The sequence below is a fragment of the Oncorhynchus gorbuscha genome, unplaced genomic scaffold (assembly GCF_021184085.1).
Source record: "Oncorhynchus gorbuscha isolate QuinsamMale2020 ecotype Even-year unplaced genomic scaffold, OgorEven_v1.0 Un_scaffold_4189, whole genome shotgun sequence".
Classification (NCBI taxonomy): Eukaryota; Metazoa; Chordata; class Actinopteri; order Salmoniformes; family Salmonidae; genus Oncorhynchus; species Oncorhynchus gorbuscha.
In genome coordinates this window covers 7,501-31,490 of record NW_025745263.1, presented here as the reverse complement: position 1 = coordinate 31,490, position 23,990 = coordinate 7,501, and the positions used below count along the sequence as shown (strand labels likewise).

General features: G+C 47.6%; 1 protein-coding gene across 1 annotated transcript in view; it reads right to left on the bottom strand.

Moving 5' to 3' along the window:
- The window catches only part of LOC124018170 (lipoma-preferred partner homolog), a 30,779-nt gene that overhangs the window by 2,344 nt on the left and 4,445 nt on the right, over positions 1-23,990 (bottom strand). The window contains exons 2-3 of the mRNA XM_046333433.1: positions 3,266-3,444; positions 245-365 (exon numbers count right to left, since the gene is read on the bottom strand). Of these exons, the coding sequence (XP_046189389.1) occupies positions 245-365; positions 3,266-3,405 (261 nt within the window). The 5' untranslated portion in view covers positions 3,406-3,444. The remainder of the gene's footprint in view (positions 1-244; positions 366-3,265; positions 3,445-23,990) is intronic.

Sequence of the window (23,990 nt, the reverse complement as noted above, 5' to 3'; positions counted from 1 at the left end):
ACTGTAAAGTAGAGGTAACACTGTATGGTAGAGGTAACACTGTCGAGTAGAGATAACACTGTAAAGTAGAGGTTACACTGTAAAGTAGAGTTAACACTGTAAAGTAGAGAAACACTGTATAGTAGAGGTAACACTGTATAGTAGAGGTAACACTGTAAAGTAGAGGTAACACTGTATAGTAGATACACCCACTCATAGCGGTAACCATTTAAAGTAGAGTTAACACTGCATAGTAGATACATACCTCACAGCTGTAACACTGCACGTGGAAGTCTCGATCCAAGGCCACGATACGAACAGTCTCTTCTTGGCCTGGAGCTGGCATGATGGGCTCAGAACACACACTGCAACGAGGGGCAAACTTCCTAATAGGGGAGGATGGTAAAGACAGAGAAGTAGTAGAGGGGAGGGGGACAGAGAGAGGAGAGAGAGGCAGAGGGGAGAGAGACAGAGGGGGGAGGGGAGAGAAAACATTTGAATGTACCTATGAATACAAATAAACTGTGTAATCAATTAGTGATCTTCTAACTGCAGGTGACTGAACTAAAGACATACATCAGAATCAAGAAGTGAGGTGGCTTTGTGATTGGCTCAGAATCAGGAAGTGAAGTGTGTGGTGGCTTTGTGATTGATCAGAACCAGGAAGTGAGATGGGTGGTGGCTTTGTGATTGGCTCAGAACACGGAAGTGAGGTGGGTGGTGGCTTTGTGATTGGCTCAGAACACGGAAGTGAGATGGGTGGTGGCTTTGTGATTGGCTCAGAACCAGGAAGTGAGTTGGTTGGTGGGTTGGTGGGTTGGTGAAAACAGCCTCATCTGTTCGTTGACAAAGGGTGCAATCTTCTGCCCAGGCGTTGCTGATGCCAGATATTCCAGCGCCTGGATAAGTATTTTACATATCAGTTAACCACATCATATGTCATAGCAATCTGTCAGTCGATGACACAGAAGATGACGTGGCACGCAACCGTTGGTTGATATGTGCAACGTCTGAGCAGGGGAACGCGACCAAAGACTGCTTAGTTGAAGTTAGGCTTGTCACACCGTTAGCGGCGTTGGCATGGGAACACGACCAGACTGCTTTGTTGAAGTCAGGCTTGTCACACCGTTAGCGTCGTTGGCATGGCAACACGACCAGACTGCTTTGTTGAAGTCAGGCTTGTCACACCGTTAGCGTCGTTGGCATGGCAACACGACCTGCTCAGGTGTCTTTCTACCCCTGCTACTTCGTCATCAGGAAATAACCAGCAGGTTTTTTACTTCACAAGAATCGTTTACTGTCTGAACGTGAGGTTAGAAGTCTTTACTTCCGTTTCTCTTCTCTGTGTGTGTGTGTTCCTCTGTGTGTGTATGGGTGTCCCTCTGTGTGTGTGTGTGTGTGTGTGTGTGTGTGTGTGTGTGTGTGTGTGTGTGTGTGTGTGTGTGTGTGTGTGTGTGTGTGTGTGTGTGTGTGTGTGTGTGTGTGTGTGTGTGTGTGTGTGTGTGTGTCCCTCCGTGTGAGTGTGTGTGTGTGTGTCCCTCTGTGTGAGTGTGTGTGTGTGTGTCCCTCTGTGTGTGTGTGTGTGTGTGTGTGTGTGTGTGTGTGTGTGTGTGTGTGTGTGTGTGTGTGTGTGTGTGTGTCCCTCTGTGTGAGTGTGTGTGTGTGTCCCTCTGTGTGAGTGTGTGTGTGCCTCTGTGTGAGTGTGTGTGTGTGTGTGTGTCCCTCTGTGTGAGTGTGTGTGTGTCCCTCTGTGTGAGTGTGTGTGTGTCCCTCTGTGTGAGTGTGTGAGTGTGTGTGTGTCCCTCTGTGTGAGTGTGTGAGTGTGTGTGTGTCCCTCTGTGTGAGTGTGTGTGTGTCCCTCTGTGTGAGTGTGTGAGTGTGTGTGTGTCCCTCTGTGTGAGTGTGTGTGTGTCCCTCTGTGTGAGTGTGTGAGTGTGTGTGTGTCCCTCTGTGTGAGTGTGTGTGTGTCCCTCTGTGTGTGTCCCTCTGTGTGAGTGTGTGTGTGTCCCTCTGTGTGAGTGTGTGTGTGTCCCTCTGTGTGAGTGTGTGTGTGTCCCTCTGTGTGTGTGTGTGTCCCTCTGTGTGAGTGTGTGTGTGTCCCTCTGTGTGAGTGTGTGTGTGTGTCCCTCTGTGTGTGTGTGTGTGTGTGTGTCCCTCTGTGTAAGTGTGTGTGTGTCCCTCTGTGTGAGTGTGTGTGTGTCCCTCTGTGTAAGTGTGTGTGTCCCTCTGTGTGAGTGTGTGTGTGTCCCTCTGTGTGAGTGTGTGTGTGTCCCTCTGTGTGAGTGTGTGTGTGTCCATCTGTGTGAGTGTGTGTGTCCCTCTGTGTGAGTGTGTGTGTGTCCCTCTGTGTGAGTGTGTGTGTGTCCCTCTGTGTGAGTGTGTGTGTGTCCCTCTGTGTGAGTGTGTGTGTTTCCCTCTGTGTGAGTGTGTGTGTGTCCCTCTGTGTGAGTGTGTGTGTGTCCCTCTGTGTGAGTGTGTGTGTGTCCCTGTCCCTCTGTGTGAGTGTGTGTGTGTCCCTCTGTGTGTGTGTGTGTCCCTCTGTGTGTGTGTGTGTCCCTCTGTGTGTGTGTGTGTGTCCCTCTGTGTGAGTGTGTGTGTGTCCCTCTGTGTGAGTGTGTGTGTGTCCCTCTGTGTGAGTGTGTGTGTGTCCCTCTGTGTGAGTGTGTGTGTGTCCCTCTGTGTGAGTGTGTGTGTGTGTGTCCCTCTGTGTGAGTGTGTGTGTGTCCCTCTGTGTGAGTGTGTGTGTGTGTGTCCCTCTGTGTGAGTGTGTGTGTGTCCCTCTGTGTGAGTGTGTGTGTGTCCCTCTGTGTGAGTGTGTGTGTTTCCCTCTGTGTGAGTGTGTGTGTGTCCCTCTGTGTGAGTGTGTGTGTGTCCCTCTGTGTGAGTGTGTGTGTGTCCCTGTCCCTCTGTGTGAGTGTGTGTGTGTCCCTCTGTGTGTGTGTGTGTCCCTCTGTGTGTGTGTGTGTGTCCCTCTGTGTGTGTGTGTGTGTCCCTCTGTGTGAGTGTGTGTGTGTCCCTCTGTGTGAGTGTGTGTGTGTCCCTCTGTGTGAGTGTGTGTGTGTCCCTCTGTGTGAGTGTGTGTGTGTCCCTCTGTGTGAGTGTGTGTGTGTGTGTCCCTCTGTGTGAGTGTGTGTGTGTCCCTCTGTGTGAGTGTGTCCCTCTGTGTGAGTGTGTGTGTGTCCCTCTGTGTGAGTGTGTCCCTCTGTGTGAGTGTGTGTGTGTCCCTCTGTGTGAGTGTGTGTGTGTCCCTCTGTGTGAGTGTGTGTTGGGCCGCAGCCCCCTTTACTTGTGGAAGTCGTCGATGCAGTGGATGTGGTTGGCAGCGTCCACAGTGAAGGGGATACCGTCCAGGCTGCGTTGACACACCACACAGGTGAAGCAGTGCGGGTGGTAGGCCTTCCCTGTAGCCCGCAGGATACGCTCCATGATGGGTTGACTGCAGATGTTACAGGACTCCAGGGTGTTCTGAAACATACACAGACAGACAAGGACAAGGTCTCATTCAATAACAGAAAACTCAAGAGATTTTGTCATTGGAGAACATGTGTAAATGTAGCAAGGCAGATGTGTTTCCCTCGATAGAAACGAGAGGTCATTACTTTAAACAACCGACAATGTAGCATTATGACAATGATGGCCAAATGCTCAGAGGCAATAGGGTGTGGTCCACCCCTTGCCATGTGGACATGTGGTACAACAATTCACTGGGCTAATAAGAGTGAATAATGGGCTCCTATGAGGGGGGGGGGCGATTTAACCTTTATTTAACTAGGCAAATTCAGATGAGAACCAATTCTTATTTTACAATGACGGTACAGTGGGTTAACTGCCTTGTTCAGGGGCAGAACGACAGATTTTTACCATGTCAGCTCGGGTATTCGATCAAGCAACCTTTCGATTACTAGCCTCTACGTTCTAACCACTAGGCTACCTGCTGCCTCTACGTTCTAACCACTAGGCTACCTGCTGCCTCTACGTTCTAACCACTAGGCTACCTGCTGCCTCTACGTTCTAACCACTAGGCTACCCTACCACCTCTACACTCTAACCACTAGGCTACCTGCTGCCTCTACACTCTAACCACTAGGCTACCTGCTGCCTCTACACTCTAACCACTAGGCTACCCTACCACCTCTACACTCTAACCACTAGGCTACCTGCCGCCTCTACACTCTAACCACTAGGTTACCTGCTGCCTCTACACTCTAACCACTAGGCTACCCTGCCGCCTCTACGTTCTAACCACTAGGCTACCTGCTGCCTCTACGTTCTAACCACTAGGCTACCTGCTGCCTCTACGTTCTAACCACTAGGCTACCTGCTGCCTCTACGTTCTAACCACTAGGCTACCCTACCACCTCTACACTCTAACCACTAGGCTACCTGCTGCCTCTACACTCTAACCACTAGGCTACCTGCTGCCTCTACACTCTAACCACTAGGCTACCCTACCACCTCTACACTCTAACCACTAGGCTACCTGCCGCCTCTACACTCTAACCACTAGGTTACCTGCTGCCTCTACACTCTAACCACTAGGCTACCCTGCCGCCTCTACGTTCTAACCACTAGGCTACCTGCTGCCTCTACACTCTAACCACTAGGCTACCCTGCCGCCTCTACGTTCTAACCACTAGGCTACCTGCTGCCTCTACGTTCTAACCACTAGGCTACCTGCTGCCTCTACACTCTAACCACTAGGCTACCTGCTGCCTCTACACTCTAACCACTAGGCTACCTGCTGCCTCTACACTCTAACCACTAGGCTACCTGCTGCCTCTACACTCTAACCACTAGGCTACCCTGCCACCTCTACACTCTAACCACTAGGCTACCTGCTGCCTCTACACTCTAACCACTAGGCTACCTGCCACCTCTACACTCTAACCACTAGGCTACCTGCTGCCTCTACGTTCTAACCACTAGGCTACCTGCTGCCTCTACACTCTAACCACTAGGCTACCTGCTGCCTCTACACTCTAACCACTAGGCTACCCTGCCACCTCTACACTCTAACCACTACGCTACCTGCTGCCTCTACACTCTAACCACTAGGCTACCTGCTGCCTCTACACTCTAACCACTAGGCTACCCTGCCACCTCTACACTCTAACCACTAGGCTACCTGCTGCCTCTACACTCTAACCACTAGGCTACCTGCTGCCTCTACACTCTAACCACTAGGCTACCTGCTGCCTCTACACTCTAACCACTAGGCTACCCTGCCACCTCTACACTCTAACCACTAGGCTACCTGCCGCCTCTACACTCTAACCACTGGGCTACCTGCCGCCTCTACACTCTAACCACTAGGCTACCTGCCGTCCCTACACTCTAACCACTGGGCTACCTGCCGCCTCTACACTCTAACCACTAGACTACCTGCCGCCTCTACACTCTAACCACTAGGCTACCTGCCGCCTCTACACTCTAACCACTATGCTACCTGCCGCCCCTACACTCTAACCACTAGGCTACCTGCCACCTCTACACTCTAACCACTAGGCTACCTGCCACCCCTACACTCTAACCACTAGGCTACCTGCCGCCTCTACACTCTAACCACTAGACTACCTGCCGCCTCTACACGCTAACCACTAGAAAAATGAAAAGTGACTGGTAGTAGGATACACATTTAAACAGGGCTGAGAAGTGACTGGTAGTAGGATACACATTTAAACAGGGCTGAGAAGTGACTGGTAGTAGGATACACATTTAAACAGGGCTGAGAAGTGACTGGTAGTAGGATACACATTTAAACAGGGCTGAGAAGTGACTGGTAGCAGGATACAGCAGACTTTTTCCACATTCTGTTCTGTTTCAGCCAGAATTTAAAATGAATTCAATTGAGAACGTGTCACTGGCCTACGCACAATACCCCATAATATAAAAGTGTTGTATTGTTTTTAGACATTTTTACAAATGAATTAAAAATGAAAATCTGTAAAGTATGGCAAGCGTAAATACGTTGAGTGGTTCTGGTCTAGAATGTGTGTCTACGTTGAGTGGTTCTGGTCTAGAATGTGTGTCTACGTTGAGTGGTTCTGGTCTAGAATGTGTGTCTACGTTGAGTGGTTCTGGTCTAGAATGTGTGTCTACGTTGAGTGGTTCTGGTCTAGAATGTGTGTCTACGTTGAGTGGTTCTGGTCTAGAATGTGTGTCTACGTTGAGTGGTTCTGGTCTAGAATGTGTGTCTACGTTGAGTGGTTCTGGTCTAGAATGTGTGTCTACGTTGAGTGGTTCTGGTCTAGAATGTGTGTCTACGTTGAGTAGTTCTGGTCTAGAATGTGTGTCTACGTTGAGTGGTTCTGGTCTAGAATGTGTGTCTACGTTGAGTAGTTCTGGTCTAGAATGTGTGTCTACGTTGAGTGGTTCTGGTCTAGAATGTGTGTCTACGTTGAGTGGTTCTGGTCTAGAATGTGTGTCTACGTTGAGTGGTTCTGGTCTAGAATGTGTGTCTACGTTGAGTGGTTCTGGTCTAGAATATGTCTCTTTCTCTCTCAGATATTCTGATTAGCAGTGTATTCTCAAAACACAAACACAGTTGTTTTTCACCGGCCTAGCGACCGCCGTTCTCCTCTCTGATTGGTGTGTCAGAGGGAGCTGTAAATACATCCACTTTGTGATGACTGCAGGTTTCCCCCCCTCCAGGCTGGAAGGCTCGCTGGGCAGGCGGCCCGCAGGGGAAGTGGCAGACCCATCCAACTCTGTCTGATCTCAGACATCCCTCTCCTTAATATCTACTCTGCCATTTGTTACTCCCAATATTTCATAAATAATGATTTGCCCTCTCTAAACAGCTCTGCGATTACAGGGGACGGAGATATCATCAATTAGCTGACTGATGGGCCATGTGATTGGCTGATGGGGAGGGGGCTGTGCTCAGGCATTTCCTGGATCTCTGCATCTTTCTCTCTGCATTTCTCTCTCTCTCTCTCTCTCTCTCTCTCTCTCTCTCTCTCTCTCTCTCTCTCTTTCTCTCTTTCTCCCTCTCTCTCTCTCTTTCTCTCTCTCTACCTCTGCCTCTCTCTCTCTGTCTCTCTGTCTCTCTGTCTCTCTCTCTCTCTCTCTCTCTCTCTCTCTCTCTCTTTCTCCCTCTCTCTCTCTCTTTCTCTCTCTCTACCTCTGCCTCTCTCTCTCTTTTTCCCTCTCTCTCTCTCTCTCTCTCTCTCTCTCTCTCTCTGCCTCTCTCTCTCTCTCTCTCTCTCTCTCTCTCTCTCTCTCTCTCTCTCTCTCTCTCTCTCTCTCTCTCTCTCTCTCCTCTCTCTCTCTCTCTCTCTCTCCTCTGCCTCTCTCTCTCTCTCTCTCTCTCTCTCTCTACCTCTGCCTCTCTCTACTCTCTCCCTCTCTCTCTCTCTCTCTCTCTCTCTCTCTCTCTCTCTCTCTCTCTCTCTCTCTCTCTCTCTCTCTCTCTCTCTCTCTCTCTCTCTCTCTCTCTCTACCTCTGCCTCTCTCTCTCTCTCTCTCTCTCTCTCTCTACCTCTGCCTCTCTCTCTCTTTCTCCCTCTCTCTCTCTCCCTCTCTCTCTTTCTCTCTCTCTGCCTATCGCTCTCTCTTTCTCTCTCTCTCTCTCTCTCTCTCTCTCTCTCTCTCTCTCTCTCTCTCTCTCTCTCTCTCTCTCTCAATTCAATGGCTTTATTGGAAATAAATTAACAGTAAACATTACCCTTAAAAATGATCCAAAAGACTAAAGACATTTCAAATGTCATATTATGTATATATACAGTGTTAATTATGTATATATACAGTGTTAATTATGTATATATACAGTGTTAATTATGTATATATACAGGGTGGTAATGATGTGAAAATAGTGAAAGTACACAAGGGAAAATAAATAAGCATAAATATGGGTTGTATTTACAATGGTGTTTGTTCTTCACTGGTTGCCCTTTTCTTGTGGCAACAGGTCACACATCTTGCTGCTGTGACGTCACACTATGGAATTTCACCCAGTAGATATGGGAGTTTATTATTATGATTTTTTAAATTCTTTGTGGGTCTGTGTAATCTGAGGGAAATATGTGTCTCTAATATGGTCATACATTGGGCAGGAGGTTAGGAAGTGCAGCTCAGTTTCCACCTCATTTTGTGGGCAGTGAGCACATAGCCTGTCTTCTCTTGAGAGCCATGTCTGTCTACAGGGGCCTTTCTCAATAGCAAGGCTATGCTCACTGAGTCTGTACATAGTCAAAGCTTTCCTTAAGTTTGGGTCAGTCACAGTGATCAGGTATTCTGCTACTGTGTATTCTCTGTTTAGGGCTGTCATGACGTTGAACTATTGGGGGAGGTTGTCATGTTTTGTCTTAGATTGTCTTGTCATTTTGCTTTTCCCTCTGTTCATTTTCCCCCTGCTGGTCTTTTTAGGTTCGTTCCCCTTTTTCTCTCTCTCTTCTCTCTATCGTTCCGTTCCTGCTCCCAGCTGTTCCTATTCCCCTAATCAATCATTTAGTCTTCCCACACCTGTTCCCGATCCTTTTCCCTGATTAGAGTCCCTATTTCTCTCCTTGTTTTCCGTTCCTGCCCTGTCGGATCCTTGTCTATTGTTCACCGTGCTGTGTCTATGTATCACCCTGTCGTGTCGTGTTTCCCTCAGATGCTGCGTGGTGAGCAGGTGTCTGAGTCTGCTACGTTCAAGTGCCTTCCCGAGGCAACCTGCAGTTCTTGATCAAGTCTCCAGTCTGTTCTCGTCATTACGAGTAGAATTATGCCTTTTGATTGTAAAGTTACTTTACTGGATTAAAGACTCTGTTTTCGCCAAGTCGCTTTTGGGTCCTCATTCACCAGCATAACAGAAGGATCCGACCAAAGAATGGACCCAGCGACTACAGATGCTCGTAACACTGCCGTCGAGATCCAAGGAGCCATGCTCGGCAGACACGAGCAGGAATTGTCTGCTGCTCGCCATGCCGTGGAGAACCTGGCCGCTCAGGTTTCCGACCTCTCTGGACAGTTCCAGAGTCTTCGTCTCGTGCCACCTGTTACTTCCTGGCCTGCCGAGCCTCCGGAACCTAGGGTTAATAACCCACCTTGCTACTCCGGGCAGCCCACGGAGTGCCGCTCCTTTCTCACCCAGTGTGATATTGTGTTCTCTCTCCAACCCAACACATACTCTAGCGAGAGAGCTCGGGTTGCTTACGTCATTTCACTCCTTACTGGCCGGGCTCGAGAGTGGGGCACAGCTATCTGGGAGGCAAGGGCTGATTGTTCAAACAATTACCAGAACTTTAAAGAGGAGATGATTCGGGTTTTTGACCGTTCAGTTTTTGGTAGGGAGGCTTCTAGGGCCCTGGCTTCCCTATGCCAAGGTGATCGATCCATAACGGATTACTCTATAGAGTTTCGCACTCTTGCTGCCTCTAGTGACTGGAACGAGCCGGCGCTGCTCGCTCGTTTTCTGGAGGGACTCCACGCAGTGGTCAAAGATGAGATTCTCTCTCGGGAGGTTCCTTCCAGTGTGGACTCTTTGATTGCTCTCGCCATCCGCATAGAACGACGGGTAGATCTTCGTCACCAAGCTCGTGGAAGAGAGCTCGCGTCAACGGTGTTTCCCTGCTCCGCATCGCAACCATCTCCCTCCTCTGGCTCAGAGACTGAGCCCATGCAGCTGGGAGGTATTCGCATCTCGACCAAGGAGAGGGAACGGAGGATCACCAACCGCCTGTGCCTCTATTGCGGATTTGATGGACATTTTGTCAATTCATGTCCAGTAAAGGCCAGAGCTCATCAGTAAGCGGAGGGCTACTGGTGAGCGCTACTACTCAGGTCTCTTCATCTAGATCCTGTACTACTATGTCGGTCCATCTACGCTGGACCGGTTCGGGTGCTACATGCAGTGCCTTGATTGACTCTGGGGCTGAGGGTTGTTTCATGGACGAAGCATGGGCTCGGAAACATGACATTCCTTTCAGACAGTTAGACAAGCCTACGCCCATGTTTGCCTTAGATGGTAGTCATCTTCCCAGTATCAGATTTGAGACACTACCTTTAACTCTCACAGTATCTGGTAACCACAGTGAGACTATTTCTTTTTTGATTTTTTGTTCACCTTTTACACCTGTTGTTTTGGGTCATCCCTGGCTAGTATGTCATAATCCTTCTATTAATTGGTCTAGTAATTCTATCCTATCCTGGAACGTTTCTTGTCATGTGAAGTGTTTAATGTCTGCCATCCCTCCCATTTCTTCTGTCCCCACTTCTCAGGAGGAACCTGGCGATTTGACAGGAGTGCCGGAGGAATATCATGATCTGCGCACGGTCTTCAGTCGGTCCCGAGCCAACTCCCTTCCTCCTCACCGGTCGTATGATTGTAGTATTGATCTCCTTCCGGGGACCACTCCTCCTCGGGGTAGACTATACTCTCTGTCGGCTCCCGAACGTAAGGCTCTCGAGGATTATTTATCTGTGTCTCTTGACGCCGGTACCATAGTGCCTTCTTCCTCTCCGGCCGGGGCGGGGTTCTTTTTTGTTAAGAAGAAGGACGGTACTCTGCGCCCCTGCGTGGATTATCGAGGGCTGAATGACATAACGGTTAAGAATCGTTATCCGCTTCCCCTTATGTCATCAGCCTTCGAGATTCTGCAGGGAGCCAGGTGCTTTACTAAGTTGGACCTTCGTAACGCTTACCATCTCGTGCGCATCAGAGAGGGGGACGAGTGGAAAACGGCGTTTAACACTCCGTTAGGGCATTTTGAGTACCGGGTTCTGCCGTTTGGTCTCGCCAATGCGCCAGCTGTTTTTCAGGCATTAGTTAATGATGTTCTGAGAGACATGCTGAACATCTTTGTTTTTGTCTATCTTGACGATATCCTGATTTTTTCACCGTCACTCGAGATTCATGTTCAGCACGTTCGACGTGTTCTACAGCGCCTTTAGAGAATTGTCTCTACGTGAAGGCTGAGAAGTGCTCTTTTCATGTCTCCTCCGTTACTTTTCTCGGTTCCGTTATTTCCGCTGAAGGCATTCAGATGGATTCCGCTAAGGTCCAAGCTGTCAGTGATTGGCCCGTTCCAAGGTCACGTGTCGAGTTGCAGCGCTTTTTAGGTTTCGCTAATTTCTATCGGCGTTTCATTCGTAATTTCGGTCAAGTTGCTGCCCCTCTCACAGCTCTTACTTCTGTCAAGACGTGTTTTAAGTGGTCCGGTTCCGCCCAGGGAGCTTTTGATCTTCTAAAAGAACGTTTTACGTCCGCTCCTATCCTCGTTACTCCTGACGTCACTAGACAATTCATTGTCGAGGTTGACGCTTCAGAGGTAGGCGTGGGAGCCATTCTATCCCAGCGCTTCCAGTCTGACGATAAGGTTCATCCTTGCGCTTATTTTTCTCATCGCCTGTCGCCATCTGAGCGCAACTATGATGTGGGTAACCGCGAACTGCTCGCCATCCGCTTAGCCCTAGGCGAATGGCGACAGTGGTTGGAGGGGGCGACCGTTCCTTTTGTCGTTTGGACAGACCATAAGAACCTTGAGTACATCCGTTCTGCCAAACGACTTAATGCCCGTCAAGCTCGTTGGGCGTTGTTTTTCGCTCGTTTCGAGTTTGTGATTTCTTACCGTCCGGGTAGCAAAAACACCAAGCCTGATGCCTTATCCCGTCTGTTTAGTTCTTCTGTAGCTTCTACTGATCCCGAGGGGATTCTTCCTTATGGGCGTGTTGTCGGGTTGACAGTCTGGGGAATTGAAAGACAGGTTAAGCAAGCACTCACGCACACTGTGTCGCCGCGCGCTTGTCCTAGTAACCTCCTTTTCGTTCCTGTTTCCACTCGTCTGGCTGTTCTTCAGTGGGCTCACTCTGCCAAGTTAGCTGGTCATCCCGGTGTTCGAGGCACTCTTGCGTCTATTCGCCAGCGCTTTTGGTGGCCGACTCAGGAGCGTGACACGCGCCGTTTCGTGGCTGCTTGTTCGGACTGCGCGCAGACTAAGTCGGGTAACTCTCCTCCTGCCGGTCGTCTCAGACCGCTCCCCATTCCTTCTCGACCATGGTCTCACATCGCCCTAGACTTCATTACCGGTCTGCCTTTGTCTGCGGGGAAGACTGTGATTCTTACGGTTGTCGATAGGTTCTCTAAGGCGGCACATTTCATTCCCCTCGCTAAACTACCTTCCGCTAAGGAGACGGCACAAATCATCATTGAGAATGTGTTCAGAATTCATGGCCTCCCGTTAGACGCCGTTTCAGACAGAGGCCCGCAATTCACGTCACAGTTTTGGAGGGAGTTCTGTCGTTTGATTGGTGCGTCCGTCAGTCTCTCTTCCGGGTTTCATCCCCAGTCTAACGGTCAAGCAGAGAGGGCCAATCAGACGATTGGTCGCATACTACGCAGCCTTTCTTTCAGAAACCCTGCGTCTTGGGCAGAACAGCTCCCCTGGGCAGAATACGCTCACAACTCGCTTCCTTCGTCTGCTACCGGGTTATCTCCGTTTCAGAGTAGTCTGGGTTACCAGCCTCCTCTGTTCTCATCCCAGCTTGCTGAGTCCAGCGTTCCCTCCGCTCAAGCGTTTGTCCAACGTTGTGAGCGCACCTGGAGGAGGGTGAGGTCTGCACTTTGCCGTTACAGGGCACAGACTGTGAGAGCCGCCAATAAACGCAGGATTAAGAGTCCAAGGTATTGTTGCGGCCAGAGAGTGTGGCTTTCCACTCGCAACCTTCCTCTTACGACAGCTTCTCGTAAGTTGACTCCGCGGTTCATTGGTCCGTTCCGTGTCTCCCAGGTCGTCAATCCTGTCGCTGTGCGACTGCTTCTTCCGCGACATCTTCGTCGCGTCCATCCTGTCTTCCATGTCTCCTGTGTCAAGCCCTTTCTTCGCACCCCGTTCGTCTTCCCTCCCCCCTCCCGTCCTTGTCGAGAGCGCACCTATTTACAAGGTACGTAGGATCATGGACATGCGTTCTCGGGGACGGGGTCACCAATACTTAGTGGATTGGGAGGGTTACGGTCCTGAGGAGAGGAGTTGGGTTCCGTCTCGGGACGTGCTGGACCGTTCACTTATTGATGATTTCCTCTGTTGCCGCCAGGATTCCTCCTCGAGTGCGCCAGGAGGCGCTCGGTGAGTGGGGGGTACTGTCATGTTTTGTCTTAGATTGTCTTGTCATTTTGCTTTTCCCTCTGTTCATTTTCCCCTGCTGGTCTTTTTAGGTTCGTTCCCCTTTTTCTCTCTCCCTTCCTCTCTCTCTTCTCTCTATCGTTCCGTTCCTGCTCCCAGCTGTTCCTATTCCCCTAATCAATCATTTAGTCTTCCCACACCTGTTCCCGATCCTTTTCCCTGATTAGAGTCCCTATTTCTCTCCTTGTTTTCCGTTCCTGCCCTGTCGGATCCTTGTCTATTGTTCACCGTGCTGTGTCTATGTATCGCCCTGTCGTGTCGTGTTTCCCTCAGATGCTGCGTGGTGAGCAGGTGTCTGAGTCTGCTACGTTCAAGTGCCTTCCCGAGGCAACCTGCAGTTCTTGATCAAGTCTCCAGTCTGTTCTCGTCATTACGAGTAGAATTATGCCTTTTGATTGTAAAGTTACTTTACTGGATTAAAGACTCTGTTTTCGCCAAGTCTTTTTTGGGTCCTCATTCACCAGCATAACAGACGTTTATGACCCCCATAAATACCCCGTTTCTCTCTCTCTGCTCTATAGAGCTGACTTTTGAAAAGTTATGTTAACATAGAGATTCTGGGAACATCAAAAGGTGGGAAACTGAACCATATTGCGGTAATCCAACCAGTTGAAAATATGTGTTGGTACTTAGTGAATATGATGTCAGATCAGTTGGTGCCTGAGACATTATTACCGATGACAGGACGACATAAACTGTATCTTGGAAAATCTACACGTTCTAGTTATCAGATTCACATGGAATAGTTGTGCAATTTAAATGTTTAAACATGAAACTATTTGTGAAAAGATTAAATGTAATTTTAGCTTCTTAACGAGAGAACGTTTTGTCATAAGAACACCACTCATTCAGAGGCCCTCTGCTCAAGTGAACAGACCTGGGTTGTAAACTATATAAACCCGTAGGTGAAAATTCAACTTTCTGTTCCGAGGACATGACGGTCCTACGTTAAAAGGGCTCAGATAAAAAGCGAACGAAATTAGCATCGTGTTCAAGGTGAAGATCGACACGCCGGAAGGATGAATTTCGACTATACCAGCCAGATTATAGCACTATCTTAAAAGTATCGCAACTTGGTATGAACTCTTATTCACTCCAAAAGTGATACCTCCTAGCCGTTGAGTTAGCAGCAGCCGCTGTAAACATGGGCTAAGAAAGGATGGACGACGTATACAGTCTACAGTCTAACACACACAACGATACTACAACGTATCCAGTTTACCACCAGAGACATTCTTCAGAGGACAAGAGATCCCTGCTGGTCAACACGGCCTTCCATCTACGACCAACCTATTGAAGCGCAGCTCAGAGTAAATATTCCTTGCATTTTCCTTTTCCAAACAGGCGGTTATTTAGAATGCATAAGATTCTGTATTTACGATAGCATAGCTTCTCCAGTTGTTTCTCAGTCTTCCCGCTCTTTCATTCAAAACCCCCTTTCTTTGTGATGTCATATCTGTTCTGTCCGCCGGACGCTTTCCTTTATGACATCATTAGTAATCAATGCATTCTGTGTAGATGTAATCCTGTTTGATTATTTAGGTATTTTGTAAATAAATAATTAAACCAAATTTTGTAATGTTGATTCAACTTTGTGAAGATAACCAAGAATTTACAACTTTCAGATGAGACTGAATAAAGTGACGATTAAATATTGACTACTACTGATGTAAAAGATTACTAGGTCTTTAACTTCTTCTTTGGGACTGGGGGGCAGTATTGAGTAGCTTGGGGATGAATAAGGTGCACAGAGTAAACTGCCTACTACTCAGGCCCGGTTGTTAATATTAACTAATATTATTAGTTGATTTGGATAGAAAACTTGAAACTCTGAATTTTCTAAAACTGTTTGCATGATGTCTGTGAGTATAACATAACTCATATGTCAGGCAAAAACATGAGAAAAATTACACCAGGAAGTGGGAAATCTGAGGATTGTAGATTTTCAAGTAATTTCCTATCGAATATACAGTCTCTATGGGGTCATATTGCACTTCCTAAGGCTTCCACTAGTGTCCCTGAAGAAAGAGGGGGTCATGGCAGAACACTGACATTCCTGTCTTGCAGGAAATCACGCACAGAATGAGCAGTATGGCTGGTTGCATTGTCATGCTGGAGGGTCATGTCAGGATGAGCCTGCAGGAAGGGTACCACATGAGGGAGGAGGATGTCTTCCCTGTAACGCACAGCGTTGAGATTGCCTGCAATGACAACAAGCTCAGTTTAATGATGCTGTGACACACCGCCCCAGACCATGACGGACCCTCCACCTCCAAATCGATCCCGCTCCAGAGTACAGGCATCGGTGTAACGCTCATTCCTTCGACGATAAACACGAATCCGACCATCACCCCCTGTGAGACAAAACCACAACTCGTCAGTGAAGAGCACTTTTTGCCAGTCCTGTCTGGTCCAACGACGGTAGGTTTGTGCCCATAGGCGACGTTGTTGCCGGTGATGTATGGTGAGGACCTGCCTTACAACAGGCCTACAAGCCCTCAGTCCAGCCTCTCTCAGCCTATGGCAGACAGTCTGAGCACTGATGGAGGGATTGCGCGTTCCTGGTGTAACTCGGGCAGTTGTTGTTGCCATCCTGTACCTGTCCCGCAGGTGTGATGTTTGGATGTACCGATCCTGTGCAGGTGTTGCTACACGTGGTCTGCCACTGTGAGGATGATCAGCTGTCTGTCCTGTCTCTCTGTAGCACTGTCTTAGGCATCTCACAGTATGGACATTTCAATTTATTGCCCTGGCCACATCTGCAGTCCTCATGCCTTCTTGCAGCATGCCTAAGGCACGTTCACGCAGATGAGCACGGGCCCTGGGCATCTTTCCTTTGGTGTTTTTCAGAGTCAGTAGAAAGCCCTCTTTAGTGTCCTAAGTTTTCATAACTGTGACCTTAATTGCCGACCGTCTGTAAGCTGTTAGTGTCTTAACGACCGTTCCACAGGTGCATGTTCATTCATTGTTTATGGTTCATTGAACAAGCATGAGAAATAGTGTTTAAACCCTTTACATTGAAGATCGGTGAAGTTATTTGGATTTTTATTAATTATCTTTGAAAGAAAGGGTCCTGAAGAAGGGAAAAGGGACGTTTCTTTTTTTACTGAGTTTATAACTAATTCAAGTATTTTTAGCCAGATCCTAATTGATATGTCTAATTTTGTTCCTTTTGATGGCATAGAAGGTCCTTCTTGCCTTGTCTCTCAGCTCATTCACAGCTTTGTGGAAGTTACCTGTGGTGCAGATGTTTAGGCAGAGGTATGCATCATTTTTTAGTGTGCTCTAGGGCAACGGTGTCTTGATGGAATTAGTATTTGTGTTCCTGGCAAATGCACATTTTTTTGGAACACCATTATTTTGTTCTTACTGAGATTTACTGTCAGGGCCCAGGTCTGACAGAATCTGTGCAGAAGATCTAGGCTGTCCTTGGATGGTGACAGAAGCACCAGATAGGTAGACATTTGACCTCAGATTCTAGTAGGGTCGGATGCAGGAGACAGTTCTAGTGCCCTCGCCAATTTGTTGATATATATGTTAGAGAGGGTGGTTAAGCTGCAACCCAGTCTCACCCCACGGCTCTGACGAAATAATTCTGTGTTTACTGCCAATTTTAACCGCACACTTGTTGTTTGTGTACATGGATTTTATCATATCTTGTCATATCCCCCCAACACTACTTTCCATCAGTTTGTATATCAGACCCTCCGCCAAATTGAGTCAGAAGCTTTTTTGAAATCTAACAAAGCATGAGAGACTTTACTTTTGTTTTGTTTGTCAATAAGGGTGTCTTTCATGGTTTTTATTTTTTAATTTAACCTTTATTTAACTAGGCAAGTCAGTTAAGAACAAATTCTTATTTTCAACGACGGCCTAGGAACAGTGGGTTAACTGCATGTTCAGGGGCAGAATGACAGATTTCTACCGTGTCAGCTCGGGTATTTGAACTTGCAACCTTCCGGTTACTATTCCAACGCTCTAACCACTAGGCTACACTGCCGCCCGGCAGGTATTTGGGTAAAAAGCTAATTTGACATTTGCTCAGGACATTGTTTTCACTGGAGTCTGCTTTTGATGATAATGCAGCAGATTATTTCCCGAGATTTTTCTGATTTTTTGATTTTCGGGATGTTTTTGATGGTTCCTCAATTTTTTTTCTTAGGTTTTTAAATTATTCATCGTGTTTTCTTAGGTTTTCTTAGGTATGATATATTGTTCAGGCCTCCTACTGCTAAGTTTAACCAGTGAGATTGGAGGGCGCCATATTCAAATACAGAAATACTCATTATATAGAGTCAGAAAATACACAACTATTTTACATAGGTTTAAAGATGAACTTCTTGTGAATCCAACCACTGTGTCAGATTTTTTAAAAATGTTTTACGGCGAAAGCATACCTTACAATTATTTGAGAACATAGCAGACAAATCATTATAAACAGTAACCAGCCAAGTAGAACAGTTACACAAGTCAGAGAGAGATCAAATGTAATCACTTACCTTTGATGATCTTCATAGGTTTGCACTCAGCAGAGATTCATTTATTCAATAAATTGTTCCTTTTGTACGATGAAGTCTCTTTATACCCAAAAACCTTAGTTTTGTTTGTGCGTTTTCTTCAGTAATCCATAGGCTCAAACGCAGTCACAACAGGAAGACATCCAAATTGTATCCGTAAAGTTCATAGGAACATGTCAAACGATGTTTATATTCAATCCTCAGGTTATTTTTAGCCTCAGTAATAGATAACATTTCAACCGGACAATAACGTTGTCAATATAAAAGGTAAACAAGAAAGGCCCGCTCTCGGTCGCGTGCATGAAAAAGCTCTGTGACACGTCTGGGTCCACTCATTCAGACTGCTCTTACTCCCCCATTTTTCAGAATACAAGCCTGAAACGATTTCTAAAGACTGTTGACATCTAGTGGAAGGCATAGGAACTGCAATTTAAGTCCTAAGTCTATGGATACTGTAATGGCATTGAATAGAAAACTACAACAACAAGCAAATCCTACTTCCTGAATGGACTACTTCCTGCTTAATCAGTTCTCACAGACATGATTTGAAACGTTTTGGAAACTGTAGAGTGTTGTCCATCCAAATCTACTAATTATATGCATATCCTATCTTCTGGGCCTGGGTAGAAGGCAGTTTAATTTGGGCACGCTTTTCATCCAAAATTCCAAATGCTGCCCCCTACCCTAGAGAAGTTAAACCTTCACTATTACAGTGGAACGTTTTGGCCAGGAAGTCGTCTAGGAGGGACTGGATTTGTTGTTGGCAAATAGTTGTTTGGTAGGTTTCTAAACTCCCTTCCTTCCATCTATAGCATCTCTGATTAGTACACCTTTTTTTGACTTCGATGCCTCATGATTGAGTATTGCTCTGTTCAAGAAGTTGTGATTTTGCTGTGATCTGATAGGGGTGTTAGTTGGCTGACTGTAGACGCTCTGAGAGACTCTGGGTTGAGGTCGGTGATAAAGTAGTCTACAGTACTACTGCCAAGAGATGAGCTATAGGTGTACCCACCGTAGGAGTCTCCTCGAAGCCTAGCCTTGACTACGTACATACCCACCTAGTACATGTCCCTGGGCCTGGAATAGGTTGATCTCCCTCTCTAGGATGGAGAAGCTGTCATAGTTAAAATTAAAATTAATTACTTAAAATCATACAATGTGATTTTCTGGATTTTTGTTTTAGATTCCGTCTCTCACAGTTGAAGTGTACCTATGGTAAAAATGACAGACCTCTACATGCTTTGTAAGTAGGAAAACCTGCAAAATCGGCAGTGTATCAAATACTTGTTCTCCCCACTGTAGGTAGCACACAGGAGGACATTTTTCTCTGTTAAGGTAATTTCCTTTTGAATTTCTAGCCAAATGTAAAATGTTCCTGTTTTTATTAATTTAATAGAGTGAGTTAGGTCTGTACTATAACAAATGAGCATACCCCCTGAGTCCCTTCCCTGTTTCACACCTGGTAGTTTGGTGGATGGGACTACCAGATCTCTCTGTAACGTGTCTCTCTCTCTCTCTCTCTCTCTCTCTCTCTCTCTCTCTCTCTCTCTCTCTCTCTCTCTCTCTCTCCTCTCCCCCTCCTCTCTCTCTCTCTCTCTCTCTCTCTCTCCCTCCTCTCCCCCTCCTCTCTCTCTCCCTCCTCTCCCCCTCCTCTCTCTCTCTCTCCTTCCTCTCCCCTCCTCTCTCTCTCTCTCTCTCTCTCCTCTCTCTCTCCCTCCCTCTCCCCTCCTCTCTCTCTCTCTCTCTCTCCCCTCTCCTCTTCCTCTCTCTCTCTCTCCCTCTCTCTCTCTGCCTATCAATCTCTCTCTCTCTAACTATCAATCTCTCTCTCTCCCCCTCCTCTTCCTCTCTCTCTCTGCCTATCAATCTCTCTCTCTCTAACTATCAATCTCTCTCTCTGCTCCTATTGGCTGTCTGTGCGTATCGAGCGGTGGCAGGGCGCCACAGTGTTTTCCAACAGGGGTGCTGGGGCAACACTGCACTACATCATCATTCTCCCTCCCTTCCCTACGCCTGCTGGATCCTGCTGTTCAAAAAGACACTTCCGTGCCCACTCAGCCACGATGCAGAATGAACATAACCCACCACATACTGTCGTTACTGCTCAGACAGACAGACCGACCACTCAGCCACGATGCAGAATGAACATAACCCACCACATACTGTCGTTACTGCTCAGACAGACAGACAGACAGACCACCACTCAGCCACGATGCAGAATGAACATAACCCACCACATACTGTCGTTACTGCTCAGACAGACAGACAGACAGACCACCCAGCCACGATGCAGAATGAACATTACTGCTCAGACAGACAGACCAGACCACTCAGCCACGATGCAGAATGAACCACATACTGTCGCTACTGCTCAGTATGGCTGAGTGATATTTATAGTCTATGTGCTATTGAGCAGATCCACTTTACAAGCTGTGGGTCACTAGGGATGACAATGTAAAGCTGTGGGTCACTAGGGATGACAGTGTAAAGCTGTGGTTTACTAGGGATGACAATGTAAAGCTGTGGTTCACTGCGGATGACAATGTAAAGCTGTGGTTCACTACGGATGACAGTGTAAAGCTGTGGTTTATTAGGGATGACAGCTTAAATCTGTGGTTTACTAGGGATGACAGTGTAAAGCTGTGGTTTACTAGGGATGACAGTGTAAAGCTGTGGTTCACTAGGGATGACAGTGTAAAGCTGTGGTTCACTAGGGATGACAGTGTAAAGCTGTGGGTCACTAGAGATGACAGCTTAAATCTGTGGTTTACTAGGGATGACAGTGTAAAGCTCCTGTGACATAAATATACGTGTTGTTGGCACAGAGTCCCCTATTCACTCTATAGTGCACTACTTTTGACCAGGCTCTGGGAATGTATAGGGAATAGGGTGCCATTTGGGTCAAACCCAGGGTGAGAGTGCAGAGAGAGATAGAGACAGCAGCTGATGGATGACTGGAGGGAATCGTTTGGAAGAAGACGACTCCCGGAGCGTGTGCTTTCTGTTCATGAAAAGCAGAACTCATTTCACCTGATCTATCTGTAGTTTCCTGATGTCTTCTGTTGTCTCCTGTTGTCTCCTGATGTCTCCTGTTGTCTCCTGATGTCTCCTGTTGTCTCCTGTTGTCTCCTGATGTCTCCTGATGTCTCCTGTTGTCTCCTGTTGTCTCCTGATGTCTCCTGTTGTCTCCTGACGTCTCCTGCTGTCTCCTGTTGTCTCCTGTTGTCTCCTGATGTCTCCTGATGTCTCCTGTTGTCTCCTGATGTCTCCTGTTGTCTCCTGATGTGTCCTGATGTCTCCTGTTGTCTCCTGATGTCTCATGATGTCTTCTGTTGTCTCCTGATGTCTCATGATGTCTCCAGATGTCTCCTGATGTCTCCTGTTGTCTCCTGATGTCTCCAGCCGGCTGTAATCACTACATTACTTAAAACCAGATGTCTCCTGATGTCTCCTGTTGTCTCCTGATGTCTCCTGATGTCTCCTGACGTCTCCTGACATCTCCTGACGTCTCCTGACGTTTCCTGACGTCTCCTGACGTTTCCTGCTGTCTCCTGTTGTCTCCTGATGTCTCCTGTTGTCTCCTGTTGTCTCCTGATGTCTCCTGATGTCTCCTGTTGTCTCCTGATGTCTCATGATGTCTCCTGTTGTCTCCTGATGTCTCATGATGTCTCCAGATGTCTCCTGATGTCTCCTGTTGTCTCCTGATGTCTCCAGCCGGCTGTAATCACTACATTACTTAAAACCAGATGTCTCCTGATGTCTCCTGTTGTCTCCTGACGTCTCCTGACGTCTCCTGACGTCTCCTGACGTTTCCTGATGTCTCCTGTTGTCTCCTGATGTCTCCTGTTGTCTCCTGATGTCTCCTGATGTCTCCTGTTGTCTCCTGATGTCTCCTGTTGTCTCCTGTTGTCTCCTGATGTCTTCTGTTGTCTCCTGACGTCCCCTGCTGTCTCCTGATGTCTCCTGTTGTCTCCTGTTGTCTCCTGATGTCTCCTGATGTCTCCTGATGTCTCCTGTTGTCTCCTGATGTCTCCTGTTGTCTCCAGATGTCTCCTGATGTCTCCTGTTGTCTCCTGATGTCTCCAGCCGGCTGTAATCACTACACTACTTAAAACCAGATGTCTCCAGCCAGTTGTAATCACTACACTACTTAAAACCAGATGTCTCCTGATTTCTCCTGTTGTCTCCTGTTGTCTCCTGATGTCTCCTGTTGTCTCCACCAGGCTGTAATCACTACACTACTTAAAACCAGATGTCTCCTGATGTCTCCTGATGTCTCCTGTTGTCTCCTGATGTCTCCTGTTGTCTCCTGTTGTCTCCTGATGTCTCCTGATGTCTCCTGTTGTCTCCTGTTGTCTCCACCAGGCTGTAATCACTACACTACTTAAAACCAGATGTCTCCTGATGTCTCCTGTTGTCTCCTGATGTCTCCTGTTGTCTCCACCAGGCTGTAATCACTACACTACTTAAAACCAGATGTCTCCTGATGTCTCCTGTTGTCTCCTGATGTCTCCTGTTGTCTCCTGATGTCTCCAGCCGGCTGTAATCACTACACCACTTAAAACCAGATGTCTCCTGATGTCTCCTGATGTCTCCTGTTGTCTCCTGTTGTATCCTGATGTCTCCTGTTATCTCCTGTTGTCTCCTGTTGTCTCCTGATGTCTCCTGTTGTCTCCTGATGTCTCCAGCCGGCTGTAATCACTACACCACTTAAAACCAGATGTCTCCTGATGTCTCCTGATGTCTCCTGTTGTCTCCTGTTGTCTCCTGATGTCTCCTGTTGTCTCCACCAGGCTGTAATCACTACACTACTTAAAACCAGATGTCTCCTGATGTCTCCTGTTGTCTCCTGTTGTCTCCTGATGTCTCCTGTTGTCTCCTGATGTCTCCAGCCGGCTGTTATCACTACACCACTTAAAACCAGATGTCTCCTGATGTCTCCTGATGTCTCCTGTTGTCTCCTGTTGTATCCTGATGTCTCCTGTTATCTCCTGTTGTCTCCTGTTGTCTCCTGATGTCTCCTGTTGTCTCCTGATGTCTCCAGCCGGCTGTAATCACTACACCACTTAAAACCAGATGTCTCCTGATGTCTCCTGATGTCTCCTGTTGTCTCCTGATGTCTCCTGATGTCTCCTGTTGTCTCCTGTTGTCTCCTGTTGTCTCCTGATGTCTCCTGATGTCTCCTGATGTCTCCTGTTGTCTCCTGTTGTCTCCTGATGTCTCCTGTTGTCTCCTGTTGTCTCCTGATGTCTCCTGTTGTCTCCACCAGGCTGTAATCACTACACTACTTAAAACTCAGATGTCTCCTGTTGTCTCCTGTTGTCTCCTGATGTCTCCTGTTGTCTCCTGATGTCTCCAGCCGGCTGTAATCACTACACCACTTAAAACCAGATGTCTCCTGATGTCTCCTGATGTCTCCTGTTGTCTCCTGTTGTCTCCTGATGTCTCCTGTTGTCTCCTGTTGTATCCTGATGTCTCCTGTTATCTCCTGATGTCTCCTGACGTCTCCTGACGTCTCCTGACGTCTCCTGACGTTTCCTGATGTCTCCTGTTGTCTCCTGATGTCTCCTGTTGTCTCCTGATGTCTCCTGTTGTCTCCTGATGTCTCCTGTTGTCTCCTGATGTCTCCTGTTGTCTCCTGTTGTCTCCTGATGTCTTCTGTTGTCTCCTGACGTCCCCTGCTGTCTCCTGATGTCTCCTGTTGTCTCCTGATGTCTCCTGATGTCTCCTGTTGTCTCCTGTTGTCTCCTGATGTCTCCAGATGTCTCCTGATGTCTCCTGTTGTCTCCTGATGTCTCCAGCCGGCTGTAATCACTACACTACTTAAAACCAGATGTCTCCTGATTTCTCCTGTTGTCTCCTGTTGTCTCCTGATGTCTCCTGTTGTCTCCACCAGGCTGTAATCACTACACTACTTAAAACCAGATGTCTCCTGATTTCTCCTGATGTCTCCTGATGTCTCCTGTTGTTTCCTGTTGTCTCCTGATGTCTCCTGATGTCTCCTGTTGTCTCCTGTTGTCTCCACCAGGCTGTAATCACTACACTACTTAAAACCAGATGTCTCCTGATGTCTCCTGTTGTCTCCTGATGTCTCCTGTTGTCTCCACCAGGCTGTAATCACTACACTACTTAAAACCAGATGTCTCCTGATGTCTCCTGTTGTCTCCTGATGTCTCCTGTTGTCTCCTGATGTCTCCAGCCGGCTGTAATCACTACACCACTTAAAACCAGATGTCTCCTGATGTCTCCTGATGTCTCCTGTTGTCTCCTGTTGTATCCTGATGTCTCCTGTTATCTCCTGTTGTCTCCTGTTGTCTCCTGATGTCTCCTGTTGTCTCCTGATGTCTCCTGTTGTCTCCTGATGTCTCCAGATGTCTCCTGATGTCTCCTG